Source organism: Balearica regulorum, chromosome 3 (genome assembly GCF_011004875.1).
Source record: "Balearica regulorum gibbericeps isolate bBalReg1 chromosome 3, bBalReg1.pri, whole genome shotgun sequence".
Taxonomy (NCBI): Eukaryota; Metazoa; Chordata; class Aves; order Gruiformes; family Gruidae; genus Balearica; species Balearica regulorum.
The window spans coordinates 106,058,190-106,084,663 of NC_046186.1; the positions used below are offsets into that span (position 1 = coordinate 106,058,190).

Sequence of the window (26,474 nt, forward strand, 5' to 3'; positions counted from 1 at the left end):
TAAGGTCCTTTGTAAATAATTGAGCGAAACTTTAAAATGGCAGTAATAAATACAGAATGAAAGTAAGATTTTGTGCGTGTGGTTTCTTGTTTTGTTCCATGTTCTTGATACTTGCAAAATTGATTCATTTCATAACAATTGGTGAAAGCTTCTGTTTAATCCTATTTTAAACTTCTGTTTAATCTCACTTTAAATGTACTGATCTTATTTTAAATGTACTGATCAAGCTATGGTTTGTGCACTTGCCAGAGAAATTATTCTTGATTTCTCTTATAGTTTTAAGAGAAATGAGCATATTGAAAATCAATAGAAATTCTCATCCACATCTGTGGATATAAAATGTTGATGTAATAGTGGTGCATGCCAGCACTTGTGTATTTCTCAGTTTATAACTTTGAAGTGAAGAAAATGCCAATGTATTGTACTTAAGTGCATGACTAAATTAGGGTATTAAAACAGCTTCTTTATTATGTTTACCTCTAATTTTGATGGTTTAAAAAAACTCACTTGTGAGCTAAATTTACAATGGCAGTTTTAGGTTTCTAGGAAGCTCTAGTGACCTCTGTAGAGGTAATTCAGTGAACCTGTCACTAATAATTTCATTCTGCAGCTAATAGTAATGGGTTTAATCCAGAAATTCTGAGTGGGGCCCCCCTTCCCTGAGGGAATGATTTCTTTCCATCTTTAAATGTAAGGGGGTGAGTGTAGTAAGTTTAACAGGATCTGGCTGTTCTTTTATTTTTGAAGTCTATGAGGCTTTTGCTAAGTACTATATAGAATTCAGTAATACACAGCACAATTTTTTTAATTACCTCCATCTGAAGGCACATCTGTGTTTCACCCATGCTGTTTTAATAGAATACAGCTTTGCTGTCACTCTCGTGCGTTTACCTGTGGGCTTTGCAAACTAGCTCATGATGGCTGGTATCCTTTAGATAACAGTGAACAAGAAGCCTGACCATTTCAATCATGCCCTGACTGATAATTTGAAGAGTATGGGTGCTTCTGCTCAGTGTTTACAGTAGCCTCACAAGTAGGGTAGTAATGCAGCACTTGTGAAGAAAGTCATAGAAGATAATGACACTGTTGAACTGTTGACTTTTTTGGCTCTGAAAGAAAAAGTGCAGTCATTCAACAAGAAAGCAAGAAACCTGGGAAAATGCCTTCAATGGCTTTACCAATTGTACCCGACTATGTTTTAGTATTGAATTAGAATGCTAATCACCGAGGAGTTTTCCATCTTGTCCTAATGAAAGAAATCCCTGTATGTAGGGGAATGGAATTTTAATTCGTAAGCATTTCAAACACAGCCTTTTGTTTCTGCTTTGTTATTTTGTGAGAATTCAAACCTAGTTCAGCAATAACTTGTTTTCTATGAAACGCACAACCAGAAATTGTCATGCTTATCCCTTCGATTTGCAGTTCTACTTTAGTTATATTCTGTGTACTACATGCTTTTTCTTAAGCAAATTTTTTTAAAGTTTTTATTGAGAGCAAGTATTGACTCTAAAGTCTATTGCTTTTACAGTATGTATTATAATATACGCATTATATGCATCTATTCTCCATAAGTACATCTAAATCATCAGTGCCACTGAAAGAAGCGCATTTCACTGCTCCTACTGGTTATTCTTGACTGTTATGGTTGCTATCCTTACGCCAGCAGACAAGCTTGTGCAGGTATATGGTGAGTTGAATTTAGAAAACTTACTGAGATAAAACTAATCAATGAAGAGAAAGTATGTGGGTGAGAGTCTTAGTGCATGTTGATGTCATAGACACTTGCCTTTTAAAATTATCACCTAGCTTTGAAATTCCTTGTCCTCAGACCTTGAGCCGAGTATTCCAGGTTCCTTTCTCTCCGTTTTTCCCTGCCTCCTTCCCCTGAAAGGTGCAGCTTGCTCTCACCCCTGGCTTATAACGTGCTGGTAACTAAGGAGCTCAAGGTCACCTGTTTCCACTTGCCATGCACAAATACTGCTGCTCCTGCTGACATCTCCCACTCGGTTGTACTGGAAAGGTGGGAAGAACACTGGCAGATATTACAATCTTTTCTAATGCCTAGCAATAACTTTGTATGCATTTGGCTTTGAGTACTATGACCAGATCCACGTGATACCTTTTTTGTTCACTGTGAGGAAAAAAACATAGTGGATATGTCATGCAAGAACGAAGAACAAGTCATCCAAAATTGAGTGGGATGCTTTCTTCAAGGTTAGATTTTTTTTTCTTATCTTTCTCTCTAAAGCAAACTCTTTGGGAAAGATTTTTTCTTTTTGCTGGTAAACTTATACATAAATTGGTTTAGAAAGGGTATATGCAAAGATGAATATCTTCTGACAAATTGAGCAATCTTTCTGTGGCTGCTTTTTTGCTTTCAATAGCTGATTGGGCCATGAGTTCTTGCTGGGAAGGTCAGTATCTTATGCATGCATTGCTCATGTTAAAATAGTATCTGACTGACTATTAAATACTGTAGACTAAACAAGGCTGTTCTGTTAAATAAGATTTAAAATTGTAAAAAGAATATTCTGGTTTTAATACCTGAATACTGCTATAAAGGTTCAGTGGCTTGGTAGTAAACTGATTTCTTAACTTTATTAAAATTAGCAGTGCCCATGCCCTGGAACAGGTACCTGGCCCAATTAAGTGAGCTGAAGGGCTGGGGGGGTCCTGCAAAGGGACCAAACTTTTCTCTTAGCCACGGAATGGCTGTGCAGCTGCTCCTGCTGCCGCCGCAGGGCAGCCAGAAGTCTTCAGCAACTGCTGTATGCCTGTCTCTGTGTCTGATACGGTGGTGGTTTACTGGTGCTGACTTTGTACAGCTGTGGTACTGCTGGCATACACCCAGTTACTCTTCTTTGCCAGGATATAAAAAAAAGTCTTTCCACAGTTGTACTCTGTAATGACCAAAAGCGACTAGTGTTCTCTCAGTTCCCATGCCCTGGTTTCCTGTGCAGATTGGTATCAGTCCTCCTGCTTCAGTGTCCTGGAGTGCTTCATGATCCTCAGTTCCTGGGTAGGGAAAGAAACTGTACTCCTAAATACATTTCAGCACCTGGTCCTCTTCAGATTCCTTAATTCTTACGTGAAGAGAGTTAATATGATACTACAATCCATGTAACCAGTGGAGGACCAAATCTTATTCTGGTGAATTTCCTAGAAACAGAGCATGTATAGTACATATAAAATGGGTAGCCTGTAGTAATTGGAAAAAGCAGTATTGTCTAACTGAATTGGGTACATACATCACAGACACTGTAGTAGAAGTAATGTAATTGAAGTTTGATCTTGAATTTGATCTATAAATAGCTACCCAACTGTACTTATTGAATGCAAATCTCAAGAGGTACCATCAGGTTTGAAAAGTCTTCAAATACATAATCTTAGACATCTGGTTAACACTGTACATCTTCAATGTAAAAATTTGTGTTGTTAAATAGACCTCATGCAGAGAAATCATATATCTGGGTTTGTAATACAACTGTAATGCAATTTCTGTATACTCTGTGCTTTTCCAAGGGATTTTTTGATTTGAAAATTGATCAGGAAGGTATACAGTTGCAGTTGTGTACTGACAAGAATATAGCTCAGAACCGTGCAGCTCCAGGGAGCCTGTGTGCACTGCAGAAAACACCAAATCAGGTTTTTGAGAGGATACACCTCAGTGTCCCTAGGCATAGTGTAAAGGGAATAGAGATAGCATTAAAAAATTATGTAGGGGAATGTTACATAGATGTCTCATAGTTTAGGCTTGTCTCAAGGTTTTTGACTTGAAGTAGGAGGTAAACCAGACACGTCTCAAACTTACTTTAGCGAGCAGCTTTGGAAATGATGTGACTTGTGTAGGATAGGCAGTAACTGTAGTTGAGTCTAAACAGGGTGAAATCGGAGGGTCCCAGAGAAATCTGGCATCTCCTTCTAAAGCTATGGGAGGCTGGTGCTCTGAAGGGTCTGGTTCTTGATTTATCTGAATGTATGAGGAATTCCCAGGCTCACATCTGTTTGCTAAGAGACAGCTAGAAAAGATAGACTTCCCATTGCAGGAGCTGTGTTTGGGTAACCCTCCGGCAGGCAAGCAGCCTAGTGAGCAAACATTGAGTTTGCACTCAAATAGCATTTTCTCTTGCCTTGTCTGTCAGGCCTTCGTTAGTGTGTCAGTAAAGCTCACAGCAAATAAAAGCTCCTCTATGGGCTCTAGCAATGCTTGTTTACTCATAACACTTAGATATTTTTTTTTTTCCCCTAAAGAAAAAAAAGATCAACTTCAGTGCTTATTTCATTTTGCTAATGAGGAAAGGTGAAGATATGATGTGGGTTGTGCACAAAACAGGAGGGGGAGCTTTTCATGCATTATTTGAAGGTTTAGGCAATTAATTTTGAAAATCCTTTAGAAAAATGAATAATTAAGAAGGTGGTAGGGGTTTTCTGTCCTGTTATTTCTATTAAGCTAAGGGAACAGCATGCTAGGTTGAAGGTTGAGCTTGCAATAGGTAGAAATGTTTTGGAACTAATTGTAACCTAATTTGCTGTTAAATAGCAAGAACCTTCTACTTTACCAGTGAAAGTGAATGAAAAGAATAAAATGAATAGTTTGATATCTGCAACATAAATCTTTATTTTGCATGTAAGTTTATATTGCACACATATGGCAATACTTATGCAGTTGCAAGAAATATTAATGTTATGTTTTTAGTGGCTCCTATCTTAAAAACAATTAATACCTTAGTGTTTTGAAAGAATCCCTTATATTTCAAGACTTTGCTGTTTGAACGAAGAATATTAATCTGAAAAAGTGACTTTTGTGTTGCTTCTCTAGCTGAAATAGAAATAGTGGTAGTTGTGTTTTCTGGATTGTTGCTGTATGAATTCCTCCAAATGATGGGAGAAATGCAGTTTTTTGTTATTTGATTATAGACAAGTTAATCTGGTAATTACTGTAACAACACTGGTAAAGTGCATTTCTCCTGTCATTTGGGAAAAAAAATATACTGCAGTAGTCATTTTTGCTGTAACATCAGGATGGTGGTTGTAATTTAAATACTGGTGTCGTACAGGTGATGGAATTACTGCTTTTTATGTCACTTGTTTATTTTACATTCAGATAAAGCATTCTGTTAGTTTTTCCCTCTGGTCAGTCTGGACTGTTTTACAAGTGACATTATACATGTGTGCCCTTACATAAGATACACTTAAGTGTAGTTAGTTCGTAGTGGAAAAGGTACACCTGTGAGAAAGGAATGTGAATGAGAAAATGTAACTGTGTGTAAACATGTTTATGCAGCTGCATTTTAATGTAACTTACTGGAGTGCTCTGTGTAGAGAATAAAACTGTTGCAACTGAAGACAAGCTATTAAAAATTCCTTCGAAATACTGAGAGTTGTAGATAAATCAAAAGTATAGATCTTCAATTCTGCTTCCAGATTTATTTGTACTTTAAACAAGATTTCTTCATATTAGTAACTGAAAACTGAGTGCTAATAACAACCTTACAAACTTTCCATATTAAAGCCTTTTTGCAGAGTATTAAATCTGAGGGGTGGAGTGGTGTTGGGTTTTTCATGCTTAATACACAACTTTGGTTTTTATTTTAGTAATGTAAATAACTGCTTCAAAGGTGAGGAATTTTTTAAACTTAGTAGCTTTTCAAGATTTTTGTGTGATGTGGGACTTTAGTTGCTATGGAGCCTCAGATATGCATTTCAATTCGGAGTACATGTGATTTGGAAACATCCAAAATAAAAGATTTATCTCTATTAGATCTTCACTGAAAAATCATTAAATTAATGTTAGTATTTCTGTTCTGTAAGTAGATAAGACAGTCTTACATTTCATAAAACTCAACCTTCACATGACCTGGTTTAAAACCTCAGGATCTCAATGAAAAAAGTTAGAGAAATACTGCTAGAGTGTCTTGTTTTTCAGTTGGAGGAAAAAGAAAGACTGGAAAATGTCACTATCATACTTTGAGAGCTTTTTAAAAAAATCAATAAAGGAAATACTTTAGAAGCCTGCTCTATTTGTTTGCATTATCATACTGAACTGAATCTTTAATTACACTAGGGACTGAGAGCACATTGTTCTAGGCGCCTTGTGGACAATGAAAGACCCTCTTTGCCCCCGGAAATTTATTTCTGTGCTGTGACTTCCAGTGTTATTTAAGATGATGTGACCTTAAATTTGTAGCTTCCAGAATATTAAAAGAATGTGTTGGTATCTGTTTTATTGACTATAGTGTTTAGAGCTTAAATTTCCCAATTACAAGCCAGAAGTCTTTTGTTTATCCAAAAAGACGAATAGAGCATGATCAGCAATCATGTCTAACGTTTCTCCTATTGCTAGTGCTGGAGAAGACTGCTTTGCAAGGCTTAAAGATTTTTCAACCTCTGTACTCGCTTAATTCTCAGCGTTTCTTGAGGTTATCAATTATGAAAGATTTTGTGAAGAAGTCTGGGTGAGTGGAAACTGGAGAAGGACAGCCAATTTACTTCACGTCATCTACTGATCAATGTTTCATTCTCATGGAGCTAGCAGACTGAAAATGGAAGGCTCAGTACTTAAGGCTGCAGCCATAGGTATATGATGATATTGTCTCAGTTTTGCTTATATTATGACATATATTTATATGAAGGTTTGTCTCATCCACCCCCTGGGGGGGGGAAAAAAGAACATAAAGAAGAATGCCAGTGTAAGAGGATGTGAATTTTTACATTTAATACCTCATATTTCATTTGCTTCCTTTTCTTTACCCTGTGTCTCAAAGAAATAAACCCACAGATCTAAGTACAGGGTTGGGTTTTTTTTATTGCTGGGTGCTTTTGTTTTTATCTTTTACAATATTCTCTTCCGTCTCTGGGTGGGTAACACAGGTTATGAATTAACTCCACTGTCTCTTCAGAGGCTCCTAAATGCCAGTTTTGAGAGTTTCCACCTCGGGGGTAATGCCTCATGAACACGGCCATTCTGTTTTCAGGCTCAGTTTAGGTCCAGGAGCGGATGACTCACATTTGTGGCTGCAGTCTCAGATAAGTCAGTTTGTGCCTTTGCCTCATATTTCTGGACCCAAGAGCACTTGGGAGCACCATGTAGGCACTTGGATATCTCTGCAAAATTGTCAGGTGTGACACAATCAGTGGCAGTCTAGACCTAGTAATCTCTGATGGATCAAGCTAAGTCAGTCCAATTAACTGTCTCAATATTGTGCTCCTGGCATTTCCCATGTACTCCTAGAATCTGGAAGATCCCAATATGTGCCCTATAGGCCTCTGAATAATTAAAATAGCTGCCACTATCTCTGTATTACCTCAAGTGTTGCAAGAAAATATACTTCAATATGAATGTAGTAAATAAATGGTTAGTCCCTACCACATTTCTCCCACTGCATTGTTTGTTTGTTTCAAATGGCATTTGGTAAATTGCCTACTGCAAATACTCTGCTGTAACATCTAAGATGCAGTAGAGAATATTGTGTCCAAGAAAAAAACACCAGTCAGGAAATTCTGTAGGTGGATAGGAATTGTAATAATTCAATGTAGCTATAATAAAATACTTGCAGAGTACATATGCCATGTACAGACTCATTCTGTCATTTTTAACCTTTAATTAGCTCTTTACTTCTATTCCATATTCCCTTATTCTTCCCAGTTCATTAGCAATTCAACAGAATTTCTACAGCCCCTCTGGTGTCCTCTGTCTGGCCTTCAAGGATTTCAAAAGCCTCTGTGGTTTTTCCCTGAGCATTTGCATAGTCCTGCAGCATCAGTTTGTCCCCAGAGCACCCAGAAAGGCCACCAGCTCTCCTATTAACAACCAGCACTGTCAAAGTCCTTCGGCTTCTTCTGAATCTCTCTTTGTTTTTAAAGAAAGTGCTATGACAAGAAGAATCTGTGATTAACATCATATTAAGCTCAGAGAGGCATGTGAGGCATCCAACCAAGAAAAGGTGCAGAGAATAGCTGCAGCTAGTGTCAGAAGGGTGGTAGCGTGGTAGCAGCTCTTGATCATGGGCAGACAAAACTACCAGAAGTGGCCGGTGCTTGATGGTGTTGCCTGGGGTCTTCTGTTTAGGAAAGGCCATGAAAGTATCATGGACAAGAATTGCAGCTCTTTATATCTTGTTTGACTATTCTCTCTCTTCAAATTTCATATATTACAACACTGTATGTCAGCTGTACTTTATAAATACAAATAGAAGCTTCAATTTTTTTAGACTTTTCTTATACAAATTGTAATTAATTTGAATCTCTAATACGGTTATCATCATAACAATATTTGGTTTTTTCGTGAGGATTGTATATAGAATTCCGGGAACTGTTAGTATTTTTATTACTACTTGATTTTTATTAGTTCAGCATACTATGTAAAATGTTATTTTAAAATCTCAGTAAAATAAGCCGCTTACAAGTTATGATAAGAGATGGTTTGCCTGTGTTTCCCAGTTTAAAGGATGTTTCTTTGATCAGAATATGCAAAGTACTTTTGTTTGCCCAGAGTAACATGTCTGTCTTCAAGGGCTTGAAGTTCAAATCACAAATTTTCAGGTAATCCATGACATCTAAAAATTATAATTAATCTTCAAGATGGTATAATAGTCAAATTTTATTCTGCTCATTTTCTCTTTAATACATAGTGATGCTTTGAGAGTTCATTTTATTTATGATAGAAATTCTATCACTTATAAAAATGTATCGATAGATCCATAGGTAGATGGAACTTCCTGGTGGATCAAAGATCCTATTGACTTACACCAAGGCTGAGTAAGTAGTGCAGCTGTCCTGCAGATTCTCTGCATATATGCATTTCCACGTGGTGGCTGGAGCAGTGTTACTCATTTATCTTCTCAAGGCCTCCACAGACCAAATTTGACATCCCTGATCTGCATTGAATCAGTCTAAATTCTTGCATTTTCTTCCACCTTCCTGTACCTGCACTCCATATGCTGCAGAGCTCAGTTGTATTTCCCAATCACTTACAAATGAAGTCAGCATGTGTCCGATATTGCTGGAGATGAACAATGGAATAAGTACCAACATTAAAAGTTGAATGTAGTGCGGAAGGGGATGTTAAAGGGTGTATGATGGAGGTGTCAAAACCAGGAGTGTGCTGGGGGCACATTGGACAATTAAGGCTCTGTGGGAATAGAGCGTAGCATGGGGGAAGGGTTTCTCAGCCCTCAGTGCTGAGTTTGCTTTTCAGATACTGTTAAGGCAATAATTGACTACAAGTCTGTAATTCAAATACATGATACAGTATTTAAATCCAATTTGCACAAGAATAATTTTATTAAGCGTAACCTATGAACATATATATTCATTTTACTATTGTCCTTGGGAACAAAGTATCTGCACTAAGTTGATGTGCAAAGATATAGTAACACTATTTTGTGCAGTACATATAATCTAAGAGCTTTAATAGATTGTAATCCTTTAGGTTTTTATAGTACTTTTCTTCCTAGTTATCAAAGCAGTGAGCAAACGTGCCTTTTGTCATTTCTTTGAGATGATTAGCAAATACTAGTGATACAGTATCTGCAGTGACCTGATAGTCATATTTACATATTTAAGAAATACTTTTATTAATAGATAATTTTTTCTTCAAAAATACGTAGGGTTTTGTGGATTTGGAAAAGTAGCTTTGAGATCATTCTTGTGACAGTTCTGGGCATATATTACATGTTTCAGATATTCAGAAAGTGAATATCATATTGTAGTTCTACTTCCATTTTTTAATTATATTTTAGTTATCTGCTTTGTAGTATTGCTGTTTTGTTCAATACTGAATAAAATATCTGTATCGGAGTTTCTTGTATGAAAACTGTCCTGGATCATTAGCACTGAATGGCTCTACACTGGATGGAAAGCAAGTTTTCTGTTAGAGAATCCATTAATCTTAGGGGGGAAAAAAATTACGTTCTACATAGGATGCTGATGGTGTGTGGGATGTGGAGACAGACCTGCTGATGCCAGTGAAATTTTCCAGTTGAAACAAAGTGAAAAAGGCAAGAAACACTGGTTTAAAAAAAGAAGTTTCCTCTTAGATGTGGGGAAGCAGCACAGTCTTTCACCACCTGTTAAAGACTAGATCCAATGAGCAGGAGGAGCTGCCTTGCATAAAAGCTTGGACCAGAATTATGATGCATAATTCTAAGGTCACAGTGAAGGAAATTGAGCCCCAATGTTTCATTTGGTATGATTTTTTGCTTTACAAAAAGTAAAGATTCTTGTAGATGAGAAATTCCTTTTGCTACAACCAGCTCCACTTGACCCCGAAATCAGAGTTCTTGTATTTCAATTGAGGGGAGAAAGAGCTCTTCTAAAAATCTGGTCCCAGGTGGATTGTGACCTGCTTTGGGGCAAGGGACTGGCTTACAAAATCTGCCCCAGGAGGACACCAGTTCTGAGATTTGCATCTGAGATACCCAGAGCTGAGGGAAAACTAGGAGTTGCCTCCTAAAATGTGAGGCTTGTGAGCATGTGAGGTTCGGTAGTTAGTCTGAGCATACCCTGGAAGACCAGGTTGAGACCAGCTTGTGGCATTTCCCGTAGTAGTATTTTAAATAGTTCTTTGTAATAGAGCTCTGCAAGTTGAGTATAGTGTTGCTCACCTTAATACCAAGCTCTTTCTAAACATGACCTGCTGTTTTATTCTTGAGGCCCTAGAACTGAGGGTTTGAATATCCCCAGAATTTGGCAATATCTCTTTTTCATTTTCACTTCTAAGTGACCAGCTATCTTCTCTGCTCCTGGAGTTTTCAGCTTTTTTTGCATTAATAGTCTGTAATAATTCAGATTGTATTTATAAAGTCTTAAAAAAAAAAAAGTCTGAGGACTATGTGGAGATACTTGCTTTTGGACTACCAGGTCCTCAAATGCTCAGGTGTGAAGGGAGCTCAAGAAAAGGCATTTAAGGTACAAATATCTTAAAATCTGGTGGGGGGGAAAAGCCCTGTTTTCCCAAGTAATTTTTTGGTGTTGAAGTGTCAGAGATTTGTAGCCACTCAGAGATATTTTGTAAGAAATGCCTGCCAACCAAATGATGAAGTAAGAGTAAGACAAGACACACTGCCAGGAACTAATGAGGGACTGAAGTGAGTTGGAAAAACATATATCAAATAATGTTTGGTCTCTATTTTTGGTGTCCTGCCTTCCTCAGCTCTTTCCATTTCAAACATGCTGATGTCAAGGTGATGCCACTTGTACTTCCCACGTAAGCACGCGTGTTGGAGCTAGACCGAGAGCAAGGCGCCTGCGGTTGCGGGTCCCGCAGCTTCAGTGGGCGCAGGCAGATGAAGCTGCAGAGCGCGGCTCTAAATCTCCAGATCAGCCTTAACTAAACCAGATCAAAAGGGGCTGGAACCAAGGGCGGGGGAGCGGCCCCGGGGCTCCCCGTAGCAGCAGGGGAGGAGCCGGCGGGTCGCTGCCAGCTCCCTGACCTGCCGCGGGGAGGGGCGGCCCCGGGCTCGGCTCGGCTCGGCTCGGCGCTCCCCGCTCGTTGGGCCGTTGTTGGGGCGAGCGGCGAAGCGGGTCCGGCTCCCGGGTGGCTGCGGGGAGAGCGGGGTCTGTAGGTGAGGGGATACCTGGATCAAGAGAGGGCTGCTTTCTCCTTCCTGCTAATCTTCTCCGGCTCGGGTCCGGTAAGTGTTAAGAAGCGTGTTCTGTTGGATTGCTTCAGCTCTGGTCGTGCGTGCCCGTAGTGTACCTTAGGTTACAGCTGAGACAACTCAGGCTTTCGGAAAGCGTGAGGATGTAGGTTTAACTAAGACTATCGTGTACCTTCAGTTTATTTACACTAAAACGCTACTTTGTAATGCAAGTAGACTCCTGGGCTTGTAAAAGACTACAGCTGGGTAGAAATGCCGGAGAGCTTAGAACGGGATCCTGCCGGCGCTGAGGAGCCTGGTGAGAAAGCAAAGCAATCCCCCGGACCCGAGGTCCAGCCATCTCGACAGACACGCTTTATAAAAGCGGTACATGGAGTTTATCGTTTGGTCTTCAGGGCGCAGCTCAGCAAAGGGGCACTTAAAACCAACATACACTTGGGAAATGAAGCGGGGGGGGGGGGGGGGGGGGGGGGGGGGAATTGATCCTCACTTGTTTAGCATTGGAAGAAAATGATTGTTGGACTGCTAGTGTAAAACAGCAGTCTTCTGTAGCTAAATGTGAAAAATACTCTGTCTTTCTCAAATAGGTGTGACTGCTGGTGTGTACCTGCTTGATGTGCCCTGGCATTCTCACAGAATGTTTTGCTTGTTTAATATACAGTAGTTGTAAAATTATGTTAGTGCTACTATTACAATATGAAGGGAAGAAATGCTATTATTAGTAACAGATTTTTTAAAGATGTTCAAACATAAACATAGCTTTTAAATTTGGACGGAAAACAAAAAATCTACTTCTAAACAGATGGCTGAGAAGTTTCTTAACCTCTTACGTGACACTATTATAGTCAGGATGAAGGTAGGCATAGCTGGAGCTGTATCCTAAAGACTATTGCTTTTGTGTCCCTTTACAGCTGTAATAATTTACATGGTAATCCCACAGCATGATGAAGTAAAAACCTGTGGAACTTTCAATGCAAGTAACTCCTTTTGCATCCAGAAAGAGATGTATTTTGGGTGTGTGTAAGCAGGACTAGAGCTTGGATCAGAATATTTGCAATTACAAAAACTTAAATGTCTTTCATATTGTAATGGAAAGTCAGTAAGTTGTGTAAATAAGACTTGGTGTGATGACGGCGTTGCACTTGTAAGCAATGTTTGGATTTTATTTTTAACAGCTTTCTATGCTCTTAAACCTGCTTTCCAGAAACTATGCACAGTTTTTCTTGTAATAGTATGTTTTGTTCTAGCCATTTCTGTTTGTAGCTCTGTCTCTTTCCAAAACTCAGAGTATTTGAAGCTTTTTCAGATTTTTTTAATACTTCCCCCCCATTTCCCCTACATATGTATGATTGATTTTTTTTTGATAAAATTTTATAGTAATGCAAAACTTGTGCAAGAGGATTTTCAGAGCTCCTTGTTGTTGCTTCTATCTGTAGCTTAATTGTACTGTGAATTCTGACTTTAAAAAGACTTTGTAGTTAAAAGTACAGCAATTGATTTCTTTAGTCAAAGCCCTGCAAGTGATTTCTGTAAATGATCTACTGTTGTTTTACTGTTTGTGCCAGGAGAAGTAGCTTTAGCTTAAAAGCAAAGCAAAATCTATTTCTGAAGTTCTGGAGAATACTCTTTTCCCTTACACTTCACAGGCTTTCCCAGCTCCTTCACCCCACAGCTGTTTGCTGGTGGGTCGGTTTGTGTGCCAGCATGGCAACGCTGGTTTGCTAGCGCCCATCTCTAGCATGAGCTGTGGTCCTGGCACCGTGACATCTGGAAACTCCCCGTCACAGGAATCGCAATTCCCAGGCCAGCCTGTGACGCAGGAAATGAACTCATGGTGTCTCGGGTTCAGGACGGGACAGCTTCTCAACCTCTCGGCTGCTGAGGGATGGAAGAGCTAGCTGGCTTTTGAAACGCCTGGTACAAAATGGAAGAAGGGAAACTTCCCTTCTGCAAACCTCTTCTGCTTTGTAATTGTCTTCTAACTGCTACTGTATGGTAAAAGTACTCAGATAGCTGAAAATCAGCTCGTTAATAGGTTGAGAAAGTGGGTATCTGTAGACTGCAGAAAATAAGCTGGCAGTAATGGCATGTCTTAAAAATAGGAGCTACATTGTAGCAATCCTCAGACTGAAGCAGTTGCGTTAATAAGTATACTGGGTAAACTGATAAAATAAGAATTAAAGAATCTGCTTGAAAATGAAATGTATATATATTTAAAATCCACTTTAAATACCTGAAAAATAAGTGGAAAGGACAGGGAAGGATTTTTCTAGTAAGCATCTATATTTTGTCTAGTGAAAGCTTTTCAGGGAAGACCTGGTGGTTAACAGCTGAAACGGAAAAGCAAGAATCAGGGTACTGAGAGAAACCAAGCACCACATATGAACACATAGGAGTAAGAGCTAGAGAATTTGAAAAATGTCTAGCTGAGAGCCAAAATGGAGATCAACAACCATAAAACATTAAAAAGCTGTTTGACTTACTAAAGACCATTGCAATGATAGATAACTAGACGTCTCCCATAAAACCCAGTATCAAACACCAGGCACCACCTGTTACTCCTGCGAGCACTGAGAAAAAGCAAAGATGCAAAGAATTTGGGTGATGTGTGAAGGAGGAGAAAACACTCCTTAAGAGTAGCTGCACACTGGCTGGCACAGCAAACCAAGTCTGGAGAGGATTTAACTGAGTTTATAGATTGAGACTGCATAACCCATTTGCCACATTAAAAAAACTTAAGTGTCTTAAGGGACTATAAGTCCATTATAATATTTCACATGGAAGGAGACTTAATAGGTAGCACTGGGATTGTTAAACATTGCTTATTTCAAGAAAGCACTACTTTTAAAACCAACTGTTTTAGATGAACTTTTGACAGGAAAAGACATTTTTGTTACTTCGGACATCACATTCATCTCGGAACCGTGATGCTTTGTAGCTGACAGGTCTGCAAGGTCTGGAATACCTGGACTGGTTCAGCTGGCTGAGTGGTGTGATGCTGACTGCAGCTGAAAGGCTTTAGATAACTTTTAAACGAAATTTGAGTTTTGTTCAACTGTAAGTGAAAAATGTAAAGTCTTATAACCAGCTGAGTTTAAGTGCAAGGTACAGGTTTTTAGGATTTTTTTAATTATAGGGTTAAAACAACCTTCAACATGTAGCTGTTTTCTGTCGTCTTCTAAAGATCTATAAATTATCTATACTAATATACTAGGTTATACTAAATTTCCACTACATCATTCCCTCTTGAATTTTCACTTCTGTCATTCTCAATTGCAGGCATTATGAGTCCAGATGGGATTTGTTGAACCAATGTTTTTTTAAGTCTTTTTTTTTAAAAAAAAAAACAACTTTAAAGCAAAGAAAAAAAATCTTTCAGTTGCAGCCAAAGGAACAGGTGAACTTAATCCAAGTCTAAAAAGAACATGCTAGTTAAGGAACACCAAATCCTACATAGTTTTAGTGTGGTACAGCATTACTTTATTTCCTGAAGGGCTTGCAATGCAGATGGCAGATGTCTGCTGGGGTAAGCTGTGTTCATTGTTAGCTCCACAAATAATAGAGGGATTACTCCATAAAACTGTCACTAAGTACCATTGCTTCTACAGACCGTGGTACTTTCCAGATATGACACTCTTCCAAGCTGTTATTTTGAACTGCATGGCTAAAGTGCTTTCTTAGCAGTTACTGTAATCAAGCATGCAGTAGTTAAAGATAATTCTAGTTTTCTTTTCCCAGCTATTCAACTGGCATAATTTCTAAATAGATGTTAGTTTAAAATACCACGTGTCCAGTGAGAGAGGTGGATATCTGTGTGATGTATTAAACATGTATGTTAACACTTTTTTCTAATTGTATTTAATCTTCTGTTAAGTAGGGCTATTTTAAAACCTGTATTATTTACAACCTCATTATTCAGAATACCTGTCCACTACTTCAAAGCCTTCAGATGTAATTTGGAATAAGTCTGAAAAAACCCACTCTTTTGGATAATACTAAATCCTAAAGCGTGCCTTGTGCATAAATGCTTGGTTTCCTTTATAAAAAGTGATTTGAAATAACTATGAAAAATTATGTCATGTTATGTCAATTGTTGCATGCTGCAGGTGTCCTGGGCGTGTCTGTCATCTTGAAGGGCTAGGTATTTGCAGTGTACCCACACCTTATTTTCAGTTATAATGGTAGTCTGTGGAACTGTAATTTTGATCAGTGGACAGCAGTCTCAAGCAATGATATAGATGTGTCTAACTTAGACATAGAAATGTAACAACATCACTATGCAGTCTATCTCTTATGTGAATGAATGTGAAAATAAGAAGCCAGAAATTCCTAAGATGCTGCCAGACAACTCCAGAAGAGCTTTCCATGCCTTGATGTCCAGCTCTTGCTCTGTCCACTTCAGCAGGCTTTGAAGCTGCCTATAGTGCGAGAGAGAACCAGACTGTTCAAACCCAGCAGTATTTCACATAACTAATGTGTCTCTTCAGACTGAGAAGAAGTTTAGCCAGCCGCTTGAATTTACTCTGCGTGCTCAGCAGAGTCCTCCATGGGCTTGACTTGCCTGGGCCAGGGGAGGGGGTACCCGGCAGGAATGTGTGGAATTAGACGCTGGAAAAAAAAAATGCTCGTTGAGCAGCGTGTTCTCCTGTTCTGAGCGGTTATCTAAATGAAAGTGATTTCCCAGGGCATCTGGCTCTGCACATGATCTAGAACAAATAGCAGAGGATTAATTTTTGTTTCAGAAGTGAAGGATTTAGTTATGTCTAGGGGAGACATGCGGGGGGGCTGCCAGGGGTAGCATTCCACTCTGCAAAGCACTTTCTGCTCAGAATTAGCATTCAGGCAATTAAATAGCTCAGCTGGCTGGGCAGGCTCAGCTCTCTGAGCACTCAGCAAAGGTATTGGGGAAGAAAACGAGTTAGAAACTTCCTCACTTATCTGTCTTAATCTGTATGTTGTGTCTTTCTGCAAAGTTCAGTGTCTGTAATACAAGCCTTGCAATTTGGATTTGAAATGTTGTTGATTCAATTCAGTATTAAAAAGGTAAATTAGCCAAAGCAGTTGTAATTAACTGATTCTGTTTTTTAAGCAAGTGTTGAATTATTCTTCTAAATAGTACATAATTAGTGTTCTTCCTCTTACTCCTTTCTCCCCCCTCCTTCCCCCCCCTCCACCCCCATGTAACTTGGGAAACAAATTCTTACATAAGTGTGATGTTTGACCTTCCCAGTTGTTCATCGAAATAATAATAATCTCCAACTTATTTAAAATCTTATTAAAACACGATTATAGCTAGTACAGGGGGAAATTGGCTGCTGTGGGCACCTCAGACAAGTTTTGATTTTTGAGCCAAGCTTTTCAGTCACCTTTGCAGTCTTAATAGTTTTCACTTAATTACATTTTTCTTGAAAAAAGACAAGACTGTAGAAGAAAATGTTTAATATCCCATATTTACAGCACAGTCGATTTCTTAACTGCCTTTGGAATACATGTCACTTGGAAGCATGAACTTCTCAACCAGCAGTAATTTGAATCTTGGGATTATTTTTTTGTAAGCTTGGGAAAAACATGTGGTTGTATTCTATCTTTTTAGTATCCATAATAGTTCATTTTGAGCTTCTGCTAAAGACCTAGTCTACCATCCAGAAATTTTGACAGGTGTCTGCTGAAGTGGCTTGATTTAAGTAAATAAGCCATTTTAAAATAATTTCTTCAAAAATACAAGTAAGCATCATATTCAATAGAAATTGGAGATAGGAAAGGTGGTTACTGAAACCAGCACATTAATTATTATTAAACAATCTCTACTGCGTGGCCCTGTCTCCTGCTGGCTTTCAAAGCACATAGGCAAATTGCAGTGCAAGGTGTGGATGGTTACGCAGTTTATACCAAAATCTGTTTTCATAAATAGTCTTGTGCAAAATGATCTTGTTCCTGTGCATCTCGACCATTACTTGTTAGCTGTTACCTAGAGATGGTCAAATGCCTATTAATTTGACTTATATTTTCGTTTAATCACTGAGCATTTACATAACTACACTCAACTTTTTGTTGAACAACTGGAAGTCTTTCAAAACATTCCTGGCAGTGTGTGTGTGTGTGACTCCTTTCTATTTCCTCGTGTTGTGAAAGATGAAGATGAGAGGAGCTTTCCTCATTTTCATCTATATTTCTGAGTATCTGAAAACACCACAGGTCTGTAACCTTCACTTTATTTGTTTGTTTAGGAACATTGCGTGTCCATCAAGAACTTGGAGCATGGCTATGAGCAACGGCAGTGATTCTGTGGTTCTGAGCAATGGCAGCATCTTGTCAAACGCAACTGGCCCAGGTATCGTTGCAGCTAATGACGGAGATGTTGCAATCCAACAACTCCCATCGAAGGAAACACCAAGAACAAAAGCAAGTCCAAATGGCTGCCTGCAACTTAATGGTACAATCAAACCATCCTTGTTGCCTTTAGACAACCAAAGAACTCAGCAGATGATGTTGCAATGCTGCCACCCTTGTCCATACCATCATTCTTTAAGTAGCCATAATAACAAGCAAGAATGTCATTCAGTGGTTGGCAGCTCAGCACCATCTCCTGTGACTTCGTGCTGCATTCAGCCACACACTGAGTATTCAGCATCTATTTGCCAAAAACACACCCCCATATATCAGCCTGCCTGCTGTCTTCAGCCCTCCCCGTCCTTCTGCCTTCACCATCAGTGGCCTGACCATTTTCAGCATCAGCCTGTGCAGCAACATATAGCTGGGATAAGGTAAGCGGGTTGCATTCATTGTTAGTTCTCAGTATGGGTAACCTTTTGTGTAACTATTGCGTTTTCTTACAAAAGCAGAAAATCAAAAAGGAAGATGAACCAAATTTCTTTCCCAGTGTTTTTACAAATTAATCTTTGATGCATTACCACTTTAGTTTTTTTTCGGAAGAAACCAAGTCAGGAAACTAGTTTTGCTGTGCTACGTGAATATTTCTGAAGTGAGTTAGGTCTTTCTTGGGGGGGTGGGGAAGGCAGTTTTCTTCTTGGGGGTTGTTTGGAAGCTTATTAACTCTTTTACCAAACAAGGTGTACACCTACATTGTGTGAAGCAAACCAATGTGGAGATAGCTAAGACAGCACTGAAAGAACCAGTATGTCTGTATAGTCTACTCAAAACTGATATTTCCTCAAAAAGATGCACTGAAAAATACTTTCAGCAATTCTCTTCATAAATGTACTGGCTGTTTTTTCTTTGTCAGACCAGCTGGTTCAGTGAGTTGCCCTCACATCTTTCAGTGTATGCATCTGCTAAATTTCAAAGTTGTGCTCGAATTGAGAAATTTTGTTCTAGCTTTTAATCCTTTCTGTCTTCATGTCATACAGATTTGCCTCTTTATATTGGTTAGATTTGGAGTTTCAGTGACAGTAGTCCCAGCTATGAGGAGCAACAATCACAAGGAAAGTTTTCTACAGTCCTGGGTAAAATCAGTTAGTCCGAGAGGCAATTTCTAAAAATCAAATTCCCCGTTGTACTTAGACACTTCGCTTTTATGGAGGGTTACTTTTTTCTGAGTTGCAGCTGAGCCAAACTGGATGATTTTTCACTGGGGTAATAAAAGTTACCCTTCTCCCTGTCATCCAACATCTGCGTCCTTGCTCTAAAACTTGGAGCTACGAGTATTTCTCAGGCAGTTATAATGATTTTGTCTTGATGAAATACACGACGAACTAATTTTAAACTTCTGAGAATATCAGACTGGGACAAATATGTAATGTGGAAAAAGTCAAAGCGAATAAAGCTTTTTTCCTTAAGGTGAAAGCAGATGAAAATAAGGATAATAATACAAAGTGCAAATCAGCTTTCCCCTGCCAGTTATTCTTCTTACAAATGGAAAAAATCTTAGTTGTTGGAACTGCTTACAATCAAACATGTTTTTTTCCACCCCATACTTGTTTAAATGTTAAGTAAAGATGAAAACTTTTATATAATTTTGTATGCAAAGGTATGCAGGAGGTTGAGCAATTGCAGAATCAGTCAGTCATACTTTTCAAACTGTCAAAGTGGGTGCACTAATTTCACTGGTTTTCTCTCTGTGCAGTAGGACTGTTAAACTTCATCTGTATTCCATAGTCTTGAGGAAGGGAACGAACGTGATCCATAATCTGGATTTCTGTTCTTACTCTAGAAAAAAGAACAGTGAAAATTTCTTCCAGATATGGTAAAGTAATGTTTTCCATAACACTTCACAAATACAAAGGCTTTGTTTGACTGAGCAGTTTGAACTGCTCTGATTAGGATCTCGAGCTAAGATGCTTTTTTATCTTGCATTTCCTCACTGTGGTGTACATTTGTACATAAATGTATGTAAACTATAAATAATGATTAATGCTAAATGTTCATCTTACTGTTAGCAGTCGAAATAAGGATACAATCTGACCTTTAAAGCATCTGTAGTTATTAACTCAACTATCTGCATTAGCACACTCTACGTACCCGTATCAAACAGTTGGTGTTTCATTGCTGGACTTCCTTCTAGCTAAGGTAACTGAATTTTCTCAACGAGAAGAGACTTGCTTTATAGGTCAGCAAATAAAAATCAGTCCATCTTCTAAAAGCCACCTATCCTGTTGTTGTTGTTACCTGTTCTTTTGGCTCTGAACTTGTGGTAAATAGGACTCGGGTCCCATGGCATGCTGGGAAAGCTAGACTTCTTGTATACATTTTAATTCCCTAAACTGGCTGTGGCTGCATTAATGGACAATGCTTAGATTTAATGGTTATCACTTGTGTTGCTGGCATGGAACCAAAGATGACTTTTTCTCTCTGAATAGTCCACAAGGTGTGTCTAATATTATAGCCTCCTGTTGCATTGTGAATCTAGCTTATCATACTGTGAGGCCATTGCTAGCGAAGATGTGCTGGTAGGTGGTAAAAACAGGGGGCAACTGGATGCAGCCTTGGAGGTGGATGGTTACATGCTCAGGAAGAAGCAATCTGGCTCATTGGTAGTTACTTTGAAGTGCTGAAGAGAATAGATGATAACTGTATGGCCATTTTTGACATGCTCAGATAACTTTCTGTACTCAGATGAGTAACACTTCTACATGTGTGATATTTTTACACGATCTCTGTTCCACTCTCTAATTTGATTATATTTTGAGCCTATGATCTGCAGCTTCTTCTCCAGATATTTTTCTTACAAAGCTAACTGGAAATCATCCAGCTTGATAATATATGCATGTTTTAGCAGGGTTATTTAAAATGCAGATTCTCATATGATACATTAATGAAATTCAGTGTGTAGTCAAACTACATTCATTTTGGTTCTTTGTATTTTTAAAAATAGCATTCAAATATTATTATAGTTTTAGGCGGGGGGAACCTGTGATTAGATAGAGTTGGGTGAACGCTCTTTGCAAACTGTATCGCTAATGCTTACAGCTCTGGGCAGGTAACCAATTGTTTCAGCATGACAGGTTTTGTCAGGTTTTGAAGCCCAAGGCTTAACATTTGTCAGTGACCTAATATTGAAGGAATGTGGCTCTGGTATATCACTGTGGATTGGAGTGTATAAAGAAGACAGATTGAAATAATGCCACACTTGTCCTATCCTCTTAAAGCTGGCTGGATCCGGAATCTTGTAGTGTATTCAGCTTTGAAGTTTAAACTAAATTACATGGAAATGTCATCTATACACCATAGCTTGAATGTTTGGGCAACTGGTAATTTTTTTTAGATTGGTGAAAAAGGATTGTTGCATAAAAGAAAATTATTTCTAGTGGTTGGTGGTTTACAATGTGATTGTGGCAAAAGTTTCTATTGCAGAAGTAGGTAAAATAGGTCAACTGTTGGTCATAACAGTTGTGATGATTTTTAGGTATTTTTCTGAGGTTGGAAGATCTTGAGCAAAGTTTTTGTTACTTTGTGCACGTATTTAAGATGTAAGTCATTCAAACATGTTCATACCTCTTTCAGTGGGCATAATATCTCAACCACAAAAACACTCCCTGGGAAATTCCAGCTGCCTCTCCATATCAAAATGCAATTGTCTAGGGACTTGATTTGCTTTCTGACAAATGGTTTCTAAACTTACCTGTTTGGAGCATGGTATGATTAGTTCTTCTTTTCAGGTACTACTGGAAGAATTTTTTTCCAGCCAGCCCCTTTGGAAGGCTCATGTTGAAGTAACCCTTTTAGACTGAATGCACTTATGTATCTCAAGAAACCTGTGGGTAGTTACTGTCCCTACTTTGCTACCATCTGCTTCTGTAATCATCAGCAACCCTCAGTGAGTAGACAGTAGAACTGAGGAAGAGGAACTGGGCAAGGCTGTTAATCTGAAGAAGTGGAAGAAGCATGAAGACTGATGCTTTACAGCTGGAAGCACCGAGTTAGGAGTCACTAGGGAAGAATAAAACTATGCAGCCCAGCAGCATGTTTAGTGGGATGAAAGGAGGCTAAAATAAATAATGGAGGGTTGCGTATTCTAGCAGAACTAAGCACTGCAGTAAAGAAATGGAAAACCAGGAAACTCTTAAAATTGTTTCTGGTATTTTTCAAAATCTCTTATTTATATAGGAATGTATGCATGTAAAATAGGAGCAGAAGAGGAAGAATGTGCAGAGATTATTCAGTAATGTTGTCTCGGGTGCTGTGCATGCCTGTTGTCTCTGCTACCAAATTGAATTGCTTCTCTCAGACTGGTATGAGAAAATACCAGTTAAAAACTACCTGTATCCTTGCTAATCTTGATGCTGACTCTTTTGGAATATCTCTTTTGCAATACAGTTTAGAAAACTTTGGTCTATGGACTTGGAGGCAAAAGGTAAGGGAAGAAGAGGTCGGGGAGCCGCAAAAGAACTGATGGTAATGCTGATAAGAAAACTGCTCCAAACTGCCAGTGCATGTGGTATTTGCAGTTCTGCAGTACTGAACTGATAAATTCATACAAGTACTCTTTGCTTGGAGTAGACCTGCTCTGTGTTGCTGTTGTGGTTTAGTCCCAGCCAGCAGCTAAGCACTGTAAGGCTGCTTGCTCACTCCTCTGCTCCCTGCTGGGATGGGGAGAATTGGAAGAAAAAGGTAGAATTCGTGGGTTGGGATAAGGACAATTTACTGAGACAGCAAAGGATGAGGGAAATAACAGTACTAATAAAAGAATATACAAAGCGGGTGATACACAGTGCAATTTGCTCACTGTCCAGAACCTTATGCCCAGCCTGTCCCTGAGCAGTGATCCCTCCTCCCTGGCCAGCTCTTCCTTACATACTGAGCATGACATCATATGGTATGGAATAGCCCTTTGGCTGGTTTAGGTCAGTTGTCCTGGCTGTCTCCCTTTCCAGCTTCTTGTGAAAATGAACTTTATCCCAGTTGAAAACCAGGACAGTCACCTACCATTATTTACATTTCAAGACCATATTATTAATGCTTTTGGCTAAAGCAGATAAGAGAACTGTTCTGAAAAGCATCTGAATTATCTCTGGTAAAAAGCAGGTTAAAAGGACATGTGGGATGATCTCTCCGTGATCATGCAGTCATCTCAAGCTTGAACACAAAAATAAAATCAGTTTACAGCCTCACAGAATCATTAGTTTGGCTAAGATTTAAGACTTTGGGATATATGTAAATCGCTTCTCATCCCCCACCAGCCTAGTTTGGAGGTTTTAGCTCCCAAAGCTTAGTTAGTTTGAATTGCTGGATTCAAAGTTTTCATTTGCTAGACCAATTTATATTCTAAGCAAGGCAAAACCCGTAGTACTTCAGAGTCAGGAAACTAGTAAAGTATTAGTGTCTTCAGACTTATTGTACATCTTCCTTTCAGTTAGATTGAAGCCTTCTTTGGAACTGTTTTTGCACTGCAGATTTATGTGATGGTTCTGGGATTCTGAGTGCTGCTGTATCTCAGAGAGTTCTGTGCCACACAGTTTAAACAGTGTTGCAGACATACTTGAAAACTTACACTTTTAATTAGTACTTTGAAAAGGAGACCTATACAAATGAAAAGCTGTCAAGTGAGGGTAGAACATTATGGCTGCCTCTTACCCATTTTATGTTTTCCTTCTAGTTACTTGGCATAAAGACTAGAATGAAAAAGAAATAAAAAGCTCTTGTTTTTTCAAAAGGCATGGGAATGTTTGCCAAATACCAATCTTAATAACAAGACTTTGTTATGAAACAGCTCCCTGCTTGTTCCAGGAAAAGGATAATTGTTATCTAGTACATTCTGTGTGGCTTGCAGAGCTGATTATATGTATACATGTGTATATGATATTTTCAAATATTCTCATTTCAGCACATTAACTGTTCAGAAGAACTCCTACATGGAGTTTTTTAAACAAACTATTTTCCACCTATCTAAATATTTTCCATTTTGAAAATTGTTAGCTTCTGCTGTATTTGCATTAAAAGATACTTTTGTTTTCACTTTTTATATAAAATGTGTACTAATGTCTTTTGTACAATATACATATGCATATACTGTGTTATAGATTAATAAGACACTCCTTTACCCTAGAAAGATTAAAAATAGTTATCTTTTTAAAAATCCTTTAGGTCAGATTTTTGAAGGTTGTTTCTGAAACTTATCAACCTTTAGTGACTAAAAGGCAAAAGCTGTTACCATTATTTCATTCAGTGTTCAGGATGCTGCAAATATCTTGATTCATACAGTAGATCAAGTGTTCCTGTGTGTGGGTAATTTGTATGGAAATAGTACAAATTCTGGTTCTATTCTCAGTTAAGCCATTTATTCCATGCTAATGTAGGAATTCTTTATCCAATAGTTTCCCAGAAGGAAGAGGCTAAAGGCACATGGGAACCACAAACGAGATGCTCCCTTTCATGTTGCAGCACTAACAGCCTGGTGGCATACTTGAGGATTTTGATGTTGTTGAGGAAAGGAAAGGGAATGTGTCTGTCTCATGCATCCTTCTGAATCTGAGCCCAAATGTGGGATTCTGTTGTGCACATGTGGAGGTGCAGCTCTCCCTGTGAACAAACAAATGAACTGGCTGCTCTTCTTTCTCTGAAATAATTTTTCATGGCAGTCAATAATTTGAGCTGTACTTTCTCATTTTTACTCATTTTTACTTTGTCTTACATTATCTCTGAGTGTGATATCTTAAAAGGATTATTCTGGTTTTATTAATTTATTTACTGTTCTCGTGATGATTATTGTGCATTGTTGGCTACGCAAACAACATGCTGCGCTTTCTATTAGTCTTGCACAGAGCTGAAAGCAAAGGGCTGACGTGCAGAGACCAGAATACAAATAAAATGCCATTTGTAATTCAGTGGCTGACCAAATTAAAAATAATATGCCTAAAAGAATATTAAGTGCACTTAAAAAAAAAATCTCATTAATTAGGCAGTCCAAGGGAATTTTTGTGGGCTTTTGATTGTACTGATTAAGCATTAGTATTTGTCTAGGCTTTAGACTGCTTTGAAGCAAGCATTTTTGCAATAGGAAAAAAGACTTGTAAGGTTCCTGCTGTGGTCTGAGTGCAGCTGAGGACCAGCCTCGCTGTATTTTGACCTTTAGTCTCTGCTGCTTACGAACTCCAGGTTCTGTGTGTGCTTGAAGATGAATTTCCTGTGCCCTTTATCCCTCACCTTTCCTTGAACAACAGAAGAGCTAGTACTTAACTAGCATTCTGCTGGACCTTTGAACTGCAGTCTTCAGAAGACATAAAGCTGATAATGTGAGGGAAATAGTAAAAAACATGGATCCTTTCTTTTGTACTAAATTGACTGGAAAACTAGCATCAGCTGTGTTCCTTCTTGAAAAGGACAATCGATGTAGTTCTTGAGATAACTTTTAAAACTGACCATTTACATACATGTATTTAGAAAAAAAACCCACATGGCAGAACAGCCAGAAGGACAGCAGTTTGATGGAATGCTTTGACCCTGTATAGTTGTTCTCACATACTTTTAGTAGTAGGTTGTGGTAAGGTTCAAATATGAAACAAGACAACACTAGACAATAAAACCCAAAAGTCTAAACTAAATGCAGCCACTGACCTGATTTTCAGCACCCTTAAAAATAGGGGATTTGAAAGGTTTGGGTATTCCTGCTTAAGTTTTCAGTCTTATGATGGGTGAAAGTGCAGAATGAGGAACATCGCCCTTGGAAAGCTCTTTGTAAGTTGCCATAATTGTCTCTGTCTCTAGCTTCTTCCAAAATCATTTGTGCTTCTTCTCTGATGATATTTCAGTGTTGCCTTTATCTCCTAGTAAGTAATAATTGATGTGCTTGCTTTTTAGTCAGTAGTACTTGAACAGTAAAACAAAAGAAAAAACCCCAAACACAATGCCAGAGGGAAATACACAGGGCACCTGAGCAATTGTGGCATTAATTTTGCCACACTAAGATTGCTGTGAGATTTCTGCCCAGGATGTCTGCTGAATAAAGAAATCTCTTAAAGCCTTGACTATCAATGCAAAATAGAAACAAGGTGGTACCACTCACAGATCAGTACAGGTAAGGGAACTTACAAGTAGAAATCCTGATCATGTTTCAGAAAGCCTGGCCCTTCTATTTGGAAATTAGGGGGGTTTTAATAAAATCATAAATAGATGAATGTACTGGACTAGAAAAGCTTACATGCATCACTTTGCTCACTTTTCCAATATTTTGGGATGTTAATGGGATACTTTTCCACAAAATTCTTGCGTTACATTTCCAGCTTGTAGGATGTCTAGTTCATTCAGTCAAGTGGAGGAATTTCTGTTAACTCGTTGCTGAACAGTTTTGATTATAATAAATCTGGTTTATAGTCTGTTTAATCGTGCAGTGCTTTTTTGATGTCTTAGCTGCAATATTGAAAACTCTTAAAGGTTCAGTAAATGTTCCTCCTTTGGCTTGCTTTTACTGAGCAAACAAAA

General features: G+C 38.5%; 1 protein-coding gene across 6 annotated transcripts in view; it reads left to right on the forward strand.

Annotated features, from left to right (window-relative positions):
* The window catches only part of DISP1 (dispatched RND transporter family member 1), a 91,096-nt gene that overhangs the window by 37,775 nt on the left and 26,847 nt on the right, over positions 1-26,474 (forward strand). For 3 of the 6 annotated variants that reach the window (XM_075749338.1, XM_075749340.1, XM_075749342.1), the window contains exon 2: positions 17,828-18,364. The exons of 1 other annotated variant lie outside the window; for it this stretch is intronic. In XM_075749338.1, coding sequence (XP_075605453.1) covers positions 17,859-18,364 — 506 coding nt within the window. In that variant the 5' untranslated portion in view covers positions 17,828-17,858. Of the gene's footprint in view, positions 1-11,469; positions 11,634-17,827; positions 18,365-26,474 lie in introns of those variants that run through there. 2 more of the 6 variants (XM_075749339.1, XM_075749341.1) reach the window with 1 other exon arrangement.